The 17515-nt window shown below is 39.6% G+C and overlaps 1 protein-coding gene across 11 annotated transcripts in view; it reads right to left on the bottom strand.

Annotated features, from left to right (window-relative positions):
- RBM39 (RNA binding motif protein 39) overlaps nucleotides 1–17515 on the bottom strand; it is a 31051-nt gene that overhangs the window by 2372 nt on the left and 11164 nt on the right. For 4 of the 11 annotated variants that reach the window (XM_074604610.1, XM_074604619.1, XM_074604616.1 and 1 more), the window contains 11 exons: nucleotides 14115–14180; nucleotides 13954–14007; nucleotides 12903–13020; nucleotides 12119–12271; nucleotides 11415–11552; nucleotides 9857–9922; nucleotides 8742–8946; nucleotides 8474–8551; nucleotides 3045–3077; nucleotides 1794–1869; nucleotides 1521–1626 (listed from right to left, as the gene is read on the bottom strand). In XM_074604610.1, the coding sequence (XP_074460711.1) occupies nucleotides 1521–1626; nucleotides 1794–1869; nucleotides 3045–3077; nucleotides 8474–8551; nucleotides 8742–8946; nucleotides 9857–9922; nucleotides 11415–11552; nucleotides 12119–12271; nucleotides 12903–13020; nucleotides 13954–14007; nucleotides 14115–14180 (1093 nt within the window). Of the gene's footprint in view, nucleotides 1–1520; nucleotides 1627–1793; nucleotides 1870–3044; nucleotides 3078–6670; nucleotides 6852–8473; nucleotides 8552–8741; nucleotides 8947–9856; nucleotides 9923–11414; nucleotides 11553–12118; nucleotides 12272–12902; nucleotides 13021–13953; nucleotides 14008–14114; nucleotides 14181–17515 lie in introns of all 11 variants that reach the window. The other 7 variants (XR_012589561.1, XR_012589562.1, XM_074604611.1 and 4 more) reach the window with 7 other exon arrangements.

The following is a 17515-nucleotide window of genomic DNA, read 5'->3' as shown; positions in this document are numbered from 1 at the left end:
TCACGGCTGACTGCCGACAGCCCGTAGCCTGGGAGGTCTGGCTCTCTGGGAAAAAGCCCTACAAAGACAGGGGATGAAACCACTCAGAAGATAACGTGACCAGAATCTAAGCCTGCAAAACAGAACAGCACAGTGGGAACTTAGGGTCAAATGCAGGATTTTTAAGTATCAGTGGGTATTTTGTACCTGGGTCATCGCTGTGCTACCGTGACAAAGTGGATTTCATGTAACCGACAGCTAACGCGTGATACAGTAGCTGTAGGTCTTTTTCTTTTAAATCCACTTGCTAAAGTGAACCAGATTTGCAGCTCTATATCCTCGGACTCTACATGAGGTATGTTGAGGGCTGTTGCATTTTTTGGGGTTTGGAGGTGGCAGTGGTGGTTTTTTGGGGGTCTGTGTTGGGGTTTTTTTGTTGGTGGTGGTGGTGGTTTTTATCCATCTGTTGAAGGACACTGTTTTCTCTACAATAGTAATAGCATAATATACTGTGGGAAAGGTTTCTACCTTCCAGTAGTCCAACACAGCAGCGATGCTGAAGATGACAAAATGGTGTGTTGTTTATGTACTAGACTGCAGTTCATCGCTAATCTAACGTCTCAGTAATCCATGCGAAAGGGTTTCAGGTGACAAGAGTCTTCTGTAGAAGCAGCACAGTGATAAGAAAGGTTTGCAAGTGCATTACCAGGGCAGAACAATCCCATCTAGGCAATACTGACACGAACGGCAGTGCACTATTTGCGATGGAATGGAACACACCAGGACCCTTCCAGGGGCTGATGCTTAGAAATTAATCCGACTATGAGAGCGTTTGAGAACCGCACTTTATTTGGGCTGTGAATTCTATATAAAAGGGGTTCAAGAAGGCCACCTTATCTTTGCAGACCTTCCGCAGTTTATATTCCAAGAGCTACAATACAGGGGAAGAGATAACCAGTCTGGGGATCGCGTAAACAAAGCTAACGTAGAAGAAACACGTATTAGCCTTTTTAACATTCAGGCTGAGCCCCTCGAACAGGCACTAACCTCTCGTTAAGTCTGCATCAGTAGCCCTTTTTCTCCTCCCTGTTACAGCTCTACGCGCTCCTCCTCCCACTGCAAGACTTTAACATCACTAGTGAACACAAGCGTTTCCAAGCATGGATCAGGCACACATTTCACTGCACATCTCGAGTCTGCTGGAGCAGGGTGTCCTTTGTGCTAAAGCCCGTATTCTCTAGAAACGGAGGAAACCAGAAGTCCCTGGCTTTTGGGAAATGCACAGCTTGACAGAAAAGCCAAATGCCAGAATTAAAGAGGTCACTACTCCTCAGCCTGTATTTCCACAGTAACTTCGGCTGTGGAAATCCGTGAGAGCAGACTGCAGCACCACAGAACTGCTCTCATACCCGCACTGGAGTCACACGCAATGACTGAGAACAGGAGGGAACCACATACATTCTGCAAAAACTGCAAAGTAACTTCAAGAAATTTAGGTTCAGTTTAGGAAAAATTCAGCGTCTCATTGGAACCAGGCATACCTGAGCTGAGTTTTTGTCTACGTAGATGTGGATAACTCCTCCATGTTTGTTACATTCTTCAATCACATCATCTTTAATTTCAGTATCCCAGCCAGCTTCTTCTTCACTGTAGGGGGTGGAGGAAGAACAGGACAGAGATGGAACTGTTATCACTCAGACAAAATCCATCCCGAAACCCATCAAAAAAAACCTCTGCAACATACTGATTCCTTTCTTAGATGTTGAAGTCACCAACAAATGCCAAACAGAAACAGATAACGATAAATCACTTACGTCTGAGGATTAAACATGTTGGAAAGCTGGAAGCACTGTGTTGCAAGTGGTTGTACAGAAGCAGCTGCAGCCAGAACTGTTGTAATGGAAAAAAAAAAACAGTAACAAATCTAAGAACCCGCTATGCATGCCTCCAATTTAAATTACTATTTTCTATCTATTCTTTAAAATCCCAAAATTCATCAATAACAGCAGCAGTTCTAACTCAGCAGAAAACTGAAGACAGGAACGCCAAACTTGTAACTAGACACTATCTGTGACAGAGAAATGTTAAATGGATCAATATAGAAAATGGCACAGATGAATTACAGTTGAAGCTGAAAAGCGAGGAGATATCCTTGTACACTGCTTTTGTCAGCCTTTCAATCGGAACATTTAAACACAGATACGTGCACCTTCACATGCGTCTAAAAATTCTGTCTGAGTTGTATGCCAGCAGCACCTTGAATTTTTTTCCTCCTCGCAGAAGCCAAGCAGCAGCTCCGGACGGAGCGGCACCACCCCATCTGACTTCACAGGAAGTGACAGACGTCTTTGAGAATTCTCAAAATGTACTTTAAGTATGCTGAATTATCCTTCCAAAAAATGTATCTGTACTTTTGTCCCTTGGAAAAGCATAACGTAGGAAATAAATTTGACAACTCAAATATTTTAACTGTAGAATAGATCTATACTGTTTCCCAGTAACTATGAAATTATTACTTGTCATTTACTGATGCTCATCAGCACAGCGTATCTTATTAAAGACAAGCACTGTCCTATGGGCCCTTTCCCTAGGCTGTACGCTTCTGTTAATTCAGCTGAAGTAACAGCCGCCTTCTCTCTACGTATGCAGACATTCAGAGGTTACGCAGTCAGAATAAAACTATGACTAATCCAGGGACAGTAATCCCAAATTACTGTCCCCGGAAATGACCCTTCTAGTCCCTACCTCTAAGGCAGGAAAAAAACCCCACACCCACGCACACCTAAACCCACGTGCAAAACCACGAACCCACACGTTTCCTAGGACTGACGTATGGCTAGGGAACGTTACCAATGCCGAGGAAACGCTACAAAGAAAAGGCAAAGTGCTTAACATACATTTTGTTATTTTCAGTCAATAATAATCAATACATAGCGTGATTCCTACAGACACTAAATACAATGTAATTTCTCAGGCCGCTGGCAAACTCTACACCAGAAGCACTTCACTTATGGACATCTGCAACGAAACCTACTGGTGACAAGTTGTATCAAATGCTGGTTTACCTTCATTCTGCTGAGATAGTCTCGTTTGCAAATCTAAAGAAAAATATATAGAAGTTAATTAGTACGCTTGCTAGCATTACTGTATCACTACCTGCCCGCCAGGCTGTTTAGCTTGCATTTTAGTGCTTAAGAGCTTGTTTTTAAGAGTACCTCAACCCGCTCCCACTGTTCCCCTCTATTTGTGCGTAGCTTCACTAATTTCACCTTCTCAGCTGGAATATTCTGTACATCACAGAGATTCCATGACCACAAAGGAAAGCATATTTCAAAGAGAAACAATAGCTTAAAAGGAAAGACACGACCCTGTCCTTTACATCAACATATCGTTTCCACCTGGCCTTTGCTGTGCTTGAACTCTTTGAAAGATGTATTTTGTTCCATGAGAAAATAACAACAGCAATTCTTGCAGGCATTACAAGTTTGGCATCTTTACTAACAGAAAGCATTTAAGCACAGTTACCCAAACGTGGCATTCTGAAAGCAGTTATCGAATTCAATTTCAAGGAGAGTAAGGTGATATTTTACCTGTTATCTTTTCATATAAGTGTCATAATGACAAGTTACTCTGGTATTTTTCAAATTCAAAACATTTTCAAGTGTTCAGAACATTTTAATTTGCCAAGAAAACACTAATTACTTGTTTAATAACGTACGTCTCTCCCAATTTGAAGTAATGGAACAGACAAATGCAGACTTTCTAACCATTTCCAAGTATATGACTCCAAAGCTCAACATCTTTAAACCAACAGAAAACTTCAGAAGACACAAAATGTAAGTATAGGCCTCTTCATTTATGTTCCAATTTAATTCACACAAATACAGGGAGTCCTAACACTGAAGTTAACCACCACCATCATTCACTTGTTTAGAAAGCAGTGAAGTGAGGGACCCCAAGCAAGCTTCCAAACTTACTTGGAAATACCTGCTGTTATCAGGTATTAACATACTTTTCCCCCTTTCTAATAAAATCTCCTCCACAACACCGGGGGACCAACAGGAGTGATTTTTTTTTTTTTTTTTGCTCCAAGTATTAGGCATTGAGAACCCCAAAGACAAGTACTCCTCAAGTGACTTCCATAGAAGAACACATACTGGGAACCATATTGAAAAATAAGAGATGGAAGGAGCAAGCTCTGAAGGTTGAGCTGTAACAAGAACTGGCCACGTGTAGCTTGTTTTCTACCTGCACCTGAACACAAGGAAATCCCCAACTCCATAGAGCGGGAAGCATCATCATGGGGAAGACTGTCTCAGCCTGTACTCTCTGACGAAACCATATGGGTTTGGCCAAATCTGTAACTAAATACCTAGTTAATCACTACCCAAACATTTTGTAAAGAGATGTGTTTAAAAAAAATAATAAACCCCCAAATCTCCTAAGTCACTCTAGTTACATGAGGACAGAGACTTCTCCCTCTGCAATTCTGACACAATTGCACACAGCTGAACTCACACACAGGGCTCTGCAGCCAAATGCTCCTGGCCACCTGCGCACGTGGCAAACACAGATCTCCAGTTCAAATTCTGTCTGGGACCAAGAGTCACATCTCTTCTAAACATACAAAGATCAGCTAACGGTTATCTTGTGGCAACAAGTTTCACAGGCTAATTATATACCACCTCTGAAACATAACCCCTCTGTCCATCCAATCTTTCATCAACCAACTGAATTTTCTTGTTGCTCCTAATTGAAGGATGGTCCTCTCCTCTCACTTCGAAATTCACTCAGAAATTTATTGTCACTCCTCAGTGCCAACTCTTTCTTCCCTACATGCAGTTTTAAATAGTACGTGGAAACTAAAATTAATACATCTGTCAAGTTAAGATCAAAGTAACTTTTTCGGTATGTTCTGTATATATCATCTGCAGGAGTAGCAAGTTTAGCATGACTAAGAGAAAACAGAAATAAATATATAATAATTATAATAATATGCAATATATTACTATATATTAATTATACATAATTATTATAGTTAATATATAATATCAACGCATTTTGTGTCTCAAACCAGAATGAAGTTCCATGTTTATTTTGAAACACAGCTAACTAAATAAACAAAAGCCTGCCAAGTATTCCCCAGTTTTCTAATTACTTGCAACAGAAAAGCTCCTGGATGGTAACACCTATTTCTCCCTCTATTGCAGCATACGATCTCAATCTTTTGCATAAACAGAGAGTTCGTTCCCAAAAGTAAGGAATGTTTTGTCCCACAAAGCATTAGAACAATGTTCTGTAGCCTCATGCATATTTTAAGTTTCAGATTTTCAGACAGGATTTACCAGAAAGTACACAACTAGAACTGCTTTGCTTCAATTCTTTTTCCTGATGGAATCTTCTCCATAGGAATAACATGTAAGTTCTCAGGTTTCCCATAAAACTAATTCTTTAGCTTCCCTATTTTAGTTTGATTCAACCCATTTTGAACATGGGTAACCAGAACTGTTCACGAACGTGTATGCAGCATCTCGGATGCTCAAGTATCCTACCTCTAGGAACACAGCTGCCCTTTCCGAAATGCATCGCACTGACAGGTCATATTTAGTCGTGGATAAACTGGAGCATTTACATATTTTTCTCCTTTGGCCACCTTTCACTGCTAAACTCCCAGGCTAACTAGAATTTGTTTCAATCCTGACCAGGTGAACAATTATAACACCCCAAGAGTCCCTTATTGACAGCACCTCACTCCTACTCTTGTCCATTGTTATTCATGAAAATATTAAACAAGATCAGCCCAACACCTGAACAACAGCTTCAACAACAGCCTCTAACCTTTCCAGCTTTCACCTGAGAAGAAATACCTCTTTCTTTGAGCCAGCTTCTTTACCCATCTTGTACTACCCACTTCTTGAGTTTAATAACTTTCAAACGACACAAGTCAAAAGTTCAGAGAGAAGACTTCTACTACTGCTCCTCTGTCCAGGAAAGTCAGTTTTATCACAAGTCATTAGTCTTTAAATGCTGCTTCTCCGAAAGTATGCTATTTAATAATATTCTCCAGTTTACCCTTCAGTATGACTTCCAAAGGAGAGAAGTGAAGTCAGAGAAACAGGACTGTAAACCAGCCTGATCACGTTGTTCTTCCTTTTGAGACATCTTGGGAGTATTTTTTCATTCAACCTCAGCCCCGATTCCTTTTCATTCCCTTCAGGAGTTGGTAAATCTTCACCTATGCTTTCTTGTCTTTTACAAGGTCTAACTCAATCTTACCATTGGCAGGTAATTCTCATTTTACCTATTTCTCAAACTGGAAGTGTTGTTTTATCATCAGTCCTTTTTTTATTCTTCACAGGCTCTGTGCTTATTCCTTACTTCTTTTGAGGCCGTTAATCACCCAGTTCAGCGCAGAGCCTGTTTTTAACAGGACTGTTCCTTCTTTCTGTGCAATACAGATCCAATATAGCATTAGCCATCGGAACTGAAGAACTTTTTACATCCTGCCTGTTCGAACACCCAAGCTGCTTAGACCCGATGACTTTATTGCCTTATTTCTTCAACCACCACTTTTGAAATCAGAAGCCTTAGTTACAGACCTGTTTTATCCTTCCATTTAAACTTGAGCAACTCATGATCCCTCAAGTCAATGGTCATTTCTATTCTCATCCATAACATCTTCATTACTTACCAAATTGAGTTTAAAATAGCATCCCCTCTTCATGACTCAGTGAGTGTTTGATGAAGAAATTTGTCGGATATCACATCCAGGAATATCTGGGCCCCACCATTATTACTAGCAATTCTTCTCCAATCTGTATCAGGGAAGTTAAAGTCTCCCATAATGACATAATTCCTGGTAGTAATTTTCTCTAGCAAGAGTAAAGAGACCTTTAATCCATAACCAAATCTCACTTTGGGGATAGCTCATGACTATGGTAGTAAAAAGCTTTATCTTTTTCCAAAGTTACTTAAGTTGCACACGTCTGCATTATTCCTTTGTACAACACAAGCGGAATAAACAATGCTATTCCTACCACTTCTATTTCTACAGTTACTAAACATGCACATTCTTCAAAAACCTGTATTCAGCCTTATCATTTATTCCTCCACAGACATGTTTCCTCATACTGATTCCATGCTATCCTGTTCAGCTGTATCAAACATTTTTTGCCATATTCCTGATTTGTGCAATTTGGATTTCTTTGGCTTGTCTGTTTCAAATACAGGGGTGGGAAAGGGTTGGGTTTTTTTCAAATATATTTCTCTCATTTCTCATTGACTACACCTGTTTCCAAGCAAGCTGTCATACCACTTTATCACCTACGTTAAAGGTGATCTAATTTTATTGTTGTTTGCCTTTCCTTCTCTTTCTGGACTACAGAGGCTTTTTCCTTACCACTGTATCTTTTTTATCTTTTTCTTCTCATATTGAGGAAAAAACACCTTATTCCACAACCCACATTCTTCTTTCACTAGCAAGTTCCTTTTCCTTACAAGTGTATATCTATAGACAGACCCTATTATATTCTTCTAGCAACTGTCCCCTGTTTCATGTGTATGCTCTTTTCAGAGCCGCACCTCAACTTCAGTAACATGATTCAGGTGTATTTTAAGTCTGAATCACTTCTGTCCCAAACCCTGCTGGGAAACAAAACAATGCCACCTATTCTTTGTTGTTTTCCTGACACTTCTCACACATTCCAACATCTAGTTATTTGCGACATTCGAGTCTTTTCTACTACTATGACAGTTTCATGCCCTTTGTTCTTGTATTAAGAAAAAATAACATGAAGAAATTCCACTCTGTAAATTCCTGATCTCCTGCAGGAGGTTACTCATTGCTCTAGTTCTGAAGCCCTCTTGAACAGTTTGTTGTTTAGGCCAGCTATGAACTAGCAGCAGCAATTGTATCCTCAGCCTCATTCCCTCTCACAACAAAATGCAGTCTCAGTAACACTTCCAGCATACCCACTTGCAGAACACACGAACTATAGCCAATTCCAAGCAACGCACAAATTCCCCCACGTGTCCTCCTTCACCAGGACATACACTGTATAAACCTAACATTACCACAGTCTTAGCTGCCACGTCCCCCATAAAGTCCTAACAACCTTCTTGGCAGTTTTTTTCGGAAGGCTCAATCCCCTTCTAGTTATGAGCCTGTCATTTTAACAGCCAACATTGACACGGCAGTAGAACATGCAAGTCCCCATTAGTACCGGGAATAGTAAAGACGAAGGCTTAGCATGAATTAAGTGAACTACAACAAATTTGCAAAAAAAAAAAAAAAATACAAAGTGAACCACGCCCATCAAAGCTGTCATATACTGTCACTATTTGCTCATGGGTTTGCAAAGTTTTACAGTTTGTAAAACATGCTGCAATCCCTTTGTTCTCATTTTAAAAGATCACGAAATGTAGATAAGTACCTCTTCTCAAAATTATAAAGCATAAATTATTTTTGAAAAATAAATAGGTTATCGTTTCTTACCTGCCACAGCTCCAAATGCCAAAGATCCACTCATCTGAAGAGCCTGCTGTGCAGCTGGGGGAATCTGCAAACCAGTACCTAAAACAGAATATTAACGTACCTTGTAGCAAGCACTTTTCACAGTAACAAAAGTATCAGAAACCGTACTGGTGTCCAAAGCTTAAGAATACCACTCCATGCATTTAGCATAATATTCTGTGGAGCGTATCAATTCAAATTCTGTGAACTTCTGTATTTTTGCACATTTCCTATTAACCATCACACATACCTTCTGCAAGTCTTGCCATCAACTGAAGGCGACCAGTTGTTCCCAAGTCAATTCCAGTCCGTTCCAACTCATCACTGTCCAAAAACGAGCTAGCACTGGAAGCATCAGTGCGCTCAGTTACATGTCCCACCTTCATTGGCCTACCAGCCAGCTCAAATCCATTGAGTTGTTCCAACGCCTTTTTGGCACACTCAGAGTCTGAGAACTGTAGATTAGGAAAATACAAATTCAGTACTACTGCCTACAGGATTCAGCAACGCTTTTACTATACGTAATATCCAGTTACATAAACATGAGAAACACTAAATTTAAGATAACAGTAGCTACAAGCTAACTTAAATGTGGTCTGTATTTTCCATTTAAACTGAATGCACACGAGCCTGGATACTTCTCATAGGTAAATATGTATTTCAATATATTATTGTTGAAACTAGAGCATCTAGATATTTCAGATCAACGGAAGTCATGGCTTTGGTTCTCTTTCAACACTTCCCAAGAATGACAGTCACTTCCTTTGTAACCCTGTAACCGCCTCGCATTTACTAATAGATGTTCTGCTTTATGCTGTGTAACATCAAATTAAATATATAAATATTTTGTCAGTGTTAGAACCATCAAATATTAGCTATATAGTTAGTTTGGTTTCCTTTGTTTCTAAGTGCCACAGGCCCCAGCCAAGAAGTTTTTTTTCCCCCCATGACAGATTGCCAGGTCGGTCAAGAAACCCAAGTTCACACAGTTATGTATCTGAGGGTAAAAAGGAAACATGTTTTCAAGTGAAGGTTTTAACCTCTAAAATTTTATGTTCCCTAAAAAGCTCAAATTCAATCACTTTCACAGCATCATGAACATTCCACTCTGTGCTAGTATCTTTGCCTGCAGAACACAGCGCTGCTTTACCAGGTACTGACCACAAAGTATACTGTTCCATTCTAAACACGGGCGCTGTTCAGCCACCATACCCACAGAGAAGTGGCAGAAACAAAGAAAAAGGCCATTGTGGCACATCCTGCAACATGACATTTCTAGACTTAAGATTGCCAAGTAAGCTGTACTACTACACGGGAAGGTTACAATCAGAAATTGTCTAAGTACTCTGGCAACTGCAGTCATACCGTAATAAATCCATATCCTTTTGAGCGTCCAGTTTCACTATCCATCATCAGCTGAATGCTTTCAATCTAAAAATAAGAATACAGCTATTGATTAGACATTTTGGAATAAACCACAAGATATCAAAACAAAACCAGAATACAGTCCTGCCAAATATAAATACATGAACGTGCAACCACTTTTATTTCTTTTTCAATTGGTTCCTCATTCCTTCCTCAACTCAATACTAGTGTACCTGCAGCTACATGCGTACTTTGATACTAAAACAGAAGCAAGTAAACATAATGGTGATCTACAATTTATACTTTTGAGTCCAGCTACAGGCAGAGGCTTGGTCCTGATGCGACATTCTAGCAGACAATGAGCATGCAGACATCATCAAATCCAAACTGAAACGCTACAGTCACAGCATCTCATATGCTGAGAAACTCCATTTTACAGAGTAAGAAAAGTAGTTTGCATGACTTTGACCAGGGCCTTTAAAGATGCGTATTTTAAATAATTACTGGCATCTATGACCCATAAAATAGTGTCAGCAACACAGAAGTAAGAGGAAGAACTGAGTTTAAGACTGGAGTATATGGAATCAGAAGGAAAAACCTTCGCAGCTCTACATGTAAGCCTCCTGAACTACATCAATCCTACTCCTAGATCTTGAGAGAAAACAAAACAAAACCAGCTGTGTGGATTAAAATTTAATAAATTGCTGCAATTTTCCAGGCTTTTGCACAACAGAATTAAAGGGATACACGTACTGAATCTGAATAAAGCATCTGAAAAGCACTGTTACAGTATGTAGGAGGCAGGTTAATGTCCAAAGATAGTATAACAAGTTTTTTAAGTTTTTTCTCCATTAAGCAGCATATTAAGTATATTACTTTTTCCCTGTGATACCTTAGTTCACACAGTAGGGCTAACATTTATTACGACTCCGCCAGAAACCAGATTTGATCTGGTCACTTCCAAAACACTTTCTACAAAAAAAAAAAATACTACCATGCTGCAAACTGGGGCATAACGATCAGGAGTGAAAAGGGGCCTGTATCAGAGCTGTACCGGACACACCGCTAGCTCATGGTAGTATAGTTCATGGTACTAACGAGCTAAAACTTAAGCAAAAATCCCCACAAACAGATGAAACTACCACATTCACAGTGAACAGAACTCAGAGCTGATTCTGTGCTTTGTACTTTAACACATTCACAATTGGGGGGGGGGGGGGGGGGAGGGGGGAGGGAGTATTTACAAGGTGCAATAGCAGGATCTAAGGTAAGAATTTTTGGTCTTTTTTTTTTTGTTTTATAATTTTAGGCACCCACATAAGACCTGCCATTCAAAAATCACTGGACAGTATAACAAATCAAGGTTCTCATTTGTTCTCCAATTCTAACTACGTATCTAAAGCCTCGTGGATGTACAGGCACAGAAGAGTGAGAAAAAGAAACAAAAGTTTTGCAGGTGTGAAGCTAAATTATTTCCAGAAGCTGTGAGTGCTCTACAACTAATGTAAGTTTTTCAGCCAAACGACCGTAACACTACACACCGAATTAAAAAACTTACCCTGCCAAATGGCTCAAAAATCCCCCGAAGCATATCTTCAGTTATGTTGAAGTGTAACGATCCCACATAGAGCCTCATAGGACCAGCACTGCCTTTCTGCAGATTATTTGCCATTGCTGCTGCTCTGTTTTTCTCTGCCTAGGAAAAAAAGAAAAACTCCCCTTCTGTAAGAATTTAATAAAAAACCCTAACATAAGCAGTATACATCTACCAGATTAAAACGAGCAGATTCGCCAAAAAATACAAGCTGTTTCATCATCTGCACGCTATCCATTGGACTTCAACATAAAATCTATGAAATACGAGAACATGACCAAGTATAGAAACACAGCTTCCCAAAGCCTTCAAACTGAGTAACTTCATGCAGAATTACGTCTTGTATCTAGTAAATTAACATGTTACTTTTTCCATACACCGGACAGCATACATAATATATACTATAATTCTGTAACACTATCACAGTTTCATTACTACTACTTTCTTAACGCTTGTATTTTCAAAACGCATTTGTATCACTTTGAATTGCTTTAATTTGCCCATCAACTATGGGAAACAAGGGTTAATTTCTAATTAGCTTAAATAATCATTCTTGTTAAGGTTTTCCAAATGTTAAATGGTAACCAGATTTTCAAACAGTAAGTTTTCCAGCAAGGTAAGAGAGACACCACTCAACACGAATAAAAATGAGGTTTGCAACTTCTTACCTGTGATGCTTGTACTATGATTGGTACACCCAAGACTCTCTGTCCAGTTAGTCCTATTGCCAGAGGCACTGAACTAACGTCAACAAATTCTACATAAGCAATTCCCTTTGAACGCCTGGAATTTCTATCCGAAATCATTCGCACATCACGAACCTGAAAGGCAAGCATAGAAAAGCTGTTAGAGACAAAGGACGAAAATAATGCAGCCCATTTCTCAGGAGGATATTAATAACCGGACGATTACTCGCCAAGCCAGTGGCTTTGTAATTACGCTGCAAATCTAGAGTAGCATAAAGCTATGTTAACAAACATATCCCAGAGGCAAGCTAGCATTAAAAGCTGCCACTCAGGGTCCAACGTAGTATGCTACAGGAACAGCGGCAATAGAATATTTTCAGCACTGTGATGCTTTAAGCCAGAACCTTAGAGCTCATGGAACAAATACCGTTTTTCAAAATTAAAAGTTAAACTAATTTTTAGATTTCACTGTAACTGGTAGACCTATATGCAAAAGACTGAAACTTCTGAAAAATGAAGTTGTCCGAATCAGAACTGCGTTGCGATGTTATGTATGCATCGCATCACAGGCTGAACAATGAGCTCCTGACAAATAATGTTTTCATGTTCAGAGCGTTTAAGAAGTAGTTGGTCGTCATTCATCCCCCCTTTCACCTGTATAGGAAGCTCCAGAAAGCCACTTGCTTACAATTCCGCAGACTATCAATCCTGTACTAGGGCAGCTTGAGGAAGTATTCAGACTCATTTTAACCTCCCTATTAATTACCTTTCCTACTGTAGAAAAAAATTCTTCCAGGTCTCTTGGTCGAATTCTTGCAGCCAGCTGCATGCAGAATACTGTTCGAGCATCCCTCTCTTCAGGGGTAAGATTATCAATAGGTTCTCTGGAAAGACAAAAGTTTGGTTAAAAAAAAAATCAGAATGAAGATAACTCATCTCTGGACAATGCATGAAGCTTTAAATAATCAGTACTTCAAAGTCTGATGGGGAAAAAAATGCCTGCCATATTAAAAAAAGCAGGGTCAAAACCTGAAGAGAATAAATAATAATAATAATAATTATTATTACTACTACTCCTCCTCCTCCTTTAACATGACAAAACATTCTGTTTCAACTGTAAACATACAATATCATTGGAAAATTGCATTTTAAGTACAGAAGCCCCAACTGAAAAGAGGTGCAATTTTGATGCTATCCAGAACAGGTAACAGGAGCGCTAGGGAGAGTTTACAGTCAAGCTAAATTTTCTCAGTAAGAGTTTGCTAATAATTAAGAAAACAAAGCAAGACTGGTTAAATTTAACTGCATTAATTTAGAAAATAATCTCATTAGCAGCTGTCTAAATCCAACTCCCTTAAATGAGAAGCCTAAGAATGCATAAGCTCCTGGATTTTAAAGGTACCTGGCTTCCCTACAAACATCAATACATACTGAATAAGAAAGAAAAAGCATTTGCATAGTACTTTTCCATTCTACATTTAAGATTATTAAGTAAGATTCAGCAGAAAAGTTAGCTAATTTAAATCACAATTAACAGGAAAAAAGATGGAGAAACACAATCATTGAGAAACACAAAAAGCAAAGCAAGACTTGTTTTGCAGGTTGACGTTATTTACGGTTGAACACTGTCATTGGGGGAGGGAGAGCAACGTATTTTCACTGCTCTCCGCTCATGGGCTTTCTGAATGAACGCCAGCATTACTTGTCAGTATAAACTGGAGACGAAGTAGTGATGCATTATTTCACCATTGATTTTCCAACTTCAACTGGACAAAAAACCCCACACAAAACAACCCCAAACGTGTAAAAATTCCTACCTAACAGGGCTCTTGTCTTTTCTGAAGGGACTTTTGCTTCTGGAGCGTCGTCTGCTATAAGGAGAGATCAACAAGATTGTAAGAAAACCTTCAAATATACCAGTTTGATTTAAAAAAGAAACTATTAATGATGCAATTACAAGTAGAGAAAACTCAGAAACCTTAATTTGATGCTGTGAGGCAGACCGATCTTCCCTCTGATGGCACTGTTGAATTTTGGACCAGAACTACAACAAAAGCAAAGACAGACGTTACTCACCAGATTACTGAATTCAAGATTTCCTGTCTGTAACTCACATTATTATATTGCAAGTGCTCACCCACCCTTGCACCTGAACTTGTAAGTTTTTTCCATTAGCAGCACCCACAGCATGCATAAGCTACATGCAGCACTCCAAACCGTAAGGCACAGAATATGCTCCCTCATCAGTTTCATCTGCATCGCAAAATCCCAGAATACGCAGACTCCAAGGAAGAACTGAATCATGAGCCAGCCAGACATGGAACATTTGTATGTGGAAAATTCTGAGCTACAGTTACCGTTGTAATCTTCTTTACATGTTTTTTTTTTCTGTCCACATGCATATTCTACCTACTGATCACAGCAAAGCAGTCATGGCCTGTAACCCAGCCTCAGAGTTTTGAGCAAAGTGGTGCTGGCAGGACTATTTGCTCAAGTGTAACATTTTAAAACCGAAAGTCTCATGAAATTTAAGGTGCAAGTGCAAACCAAAGTAGCTCCCTGCAGGCATCTGCAAGGGACACATTCACTAATGTGGCCTCAGCCCTAGCTTAAATGCAGCTTCTAGAGTTCTTAATGGACATCAAAACACAGAGCCATTTAAAGCCAGCAGTTAACCTTATATAGATATGTCACCACAGAAGGAATCTAATCTCTTGGCTGAATCTAATTTTAGTTCGCCAGGCTTCGCAGAGGCTGTTAGAACAAATGGCAATTTGCCCATTGCTTCCATGGTAAGGACAGTCCTCTTGCTAGTTATTGTGGCACAGGGTAACAGATCGTGATGTGAACAGTAAGATTCATCCTATCACGTTCTCCCTGAACTTGATCTCCTTGTAGATAACAAGGCAAAGAACAACACCTGTTAACGTTCTTCCTGTATATCCACCGAACGGCAGAGACACTGCTGCACAGACTGAATGCTAGGGGGTTTGTCCTTCCATCTGCACAGAACTGATTCTTTCTGCTGTGGCTATAAATTGATGCAAAAATGCCCTGAAACACACTGCAGTCTGAAGACATTAAGTAGTCTTTCACTAAATCATTTAGCCAACCAATTTGACTGATAAACATCTTCTTGCTACCCAGTGGAACAGTAATGCTTAAACACAGCATCCACAACAAGGAGGAGGATGCCCATTTTTAAACATGTCATGATACAGGTGGAAATAGCGGGCCAAGATCCAAAACAGTGCTGGCCAGGTTAAAGCACTGGAAATATGGCCCTGTGAACACTGGAAAAAAAAAAAGAAAGAAAACATTTAGAAACTACTTATTAAGAGAAATAAGACATAAAAACCAGGCACACGTTGAGATGACATCACTACTGATCAACACAGACTTTTTTCTGCCTAGGATCAATTACTCCATTTCCTACTCAAGTTCAGACAAGAGACCGCTGAGAGCGTCCATTCAGGTTCTCCAATGTCTATGACGCATACTGCAAAAAGATGCATCTGGAAATGTTGGTAGTAATTCCAGAGGCTGACTTCTTATCAGAGATGGGATTACCTTGCATCTTCACACCTCCCGATGTAGAACATGATGTTCTCCATTTCAATCCCAATGCAGCAAGATAAACCAATTACAGTGACTCCAGAACATTAACACGCAGACCAACTGAATGATGGTCCATAATAAAGACCACACATTTTTAAGGAAACAGTGAAAGAAATGTTTTAAGCGTTTGTCTAAATCTAATGAAAAAATACCTGAGAAGATACACAGTAAGTTCTCAAATACATGCACAACTTCCGAGAAAAAAGAAAAACAACAAACACCCACACAACTCCAAAAATCTTTTTCATTTTCACTCTTGACAAATAAGTAGAATATTATTTACATGACTACATGGGAGAAACATTAAAAAAAAACGCAGCAAACTAAGGCCATAACAGACCACTAGAACAGACTGAGCAGAAAGCTACCTGGGGCAAGATGAAGGCCCAAGTTACCTTCTGAAGATCCTTTTTCAATCGTATTCTGTGCGATGTATTTCTTTGGGTTTTCCTAAGATTCGCTTGTAAAGCTGTAGATCTCAGGGGAATTTTCTTCTGGTACTGCTTAAGAACGCTTTGCAATTGTTGCCTGGTTCCTGACATCGCGTACGGAAGCACCGAGTCACAAGCAATTTATCTTTACGTCTAGGGGTAGCCAAAGCACAGCTAAGTACACGTCCTTCCTAAACCTATGTGACGCAATACGGCCCAAGAACAGAAGACAGCCAGTAAACTATCAGCTTTCACCTGATCAGTAATTATCAAAGACTCCAAGAAAAGTCTCAGACAAGGCAAGCTTTAGCTAACAAAGTCCAGGACAATCACAACGAACTTTCGGTCCCCAGGCGATAACCCTGTTTCCCCAGCACCTTTGCCCAAATTCTTGGTTCCAGAATACCAACAGGAGAGTCTAAGTGACATCTACTGTATATTAGCAGTAGCTGGGATTTGTCAGACAGATGTCTAAGCAAGAATACTTGGCCAAGTTCTTTCTCTTAAGAGACGAAATAATATAACTGCAAAACACTTAAGGGGCAAGATATGCAAAAATAACACCACTAAAAAGCCCTGTGAAATCTAAGCAATGCAACCCAGTCACCTAATTTTAAAAAACTAAAACATTTAATCACTATCTCATGCTTAAAGATGACATGTTCAAAATCCTCAGGTTCTCCATGGCACACGCTTCTCCTTTCCCCTCAGAATTACTGTACTAGACTTTCTCTTCTCACTATTGTAAAGAGAATTCCACATCATCCCCATCAGCAAAACATCTCAAGTTTACATATTCTAGCTGGAAAAGGGGCCTTTATAAAGCAAATGAGAAAGATCACAAGCAGGAGGAAGAGTAAAAGGTAAAAATTTAAATAAAAAAAAAGTCACAAAGCATTTTAATGTCAGCTACAACAATGCCTGCAGTAAAACCAACACAGAACTGTCTGAACAGCCTCACAAAGCGATTCCAGATTCATATTCTCCAGCCCGTAAAACCACTCTGGTAGTTACTTTTGAAACGCTGAGATAATGGCACTGCTACAGAGATGGTTTATTACGGAAGCACCATTTTTGGTAGATACAAAGGTATCTGATCCAAGGGAGGCTGGTAAAAGAGGTTTCGTTGTATCTCCAGAACTTGTGTCTCCCTGAAAGTCAGCGCCTGTTATACAGCTTTTACAGATGAGTCTCTGTATTGAATAGTCCTGAAGAGAAAATGACGAGTTCTTCCCCCTCCTATCTTCTGATGTCCTTCTCTTTCATGCCATCTGACCCAAAACTAGAGTTTTGGAATGGCGCTAGCACGTGTATTGCTTCAACAGCACCA

The sequence above is a fragment of the Larus michahellis genome, chromosome 12 (assembly GCF_964199755.1).
Source record: "Larus michahellis chromosome 12, bLarMic1.1, whole genome shotgun sequence".
NCBI lineage: Eukaryota > Metazoa > Chordata > Aves > Charadriiformes > Laridae > Larus > Larus michahellis.
Note: the sequence above shows the minus strand (reverse complement) of the source record. Positions and strands in the feature narration are given on the sequence as shown.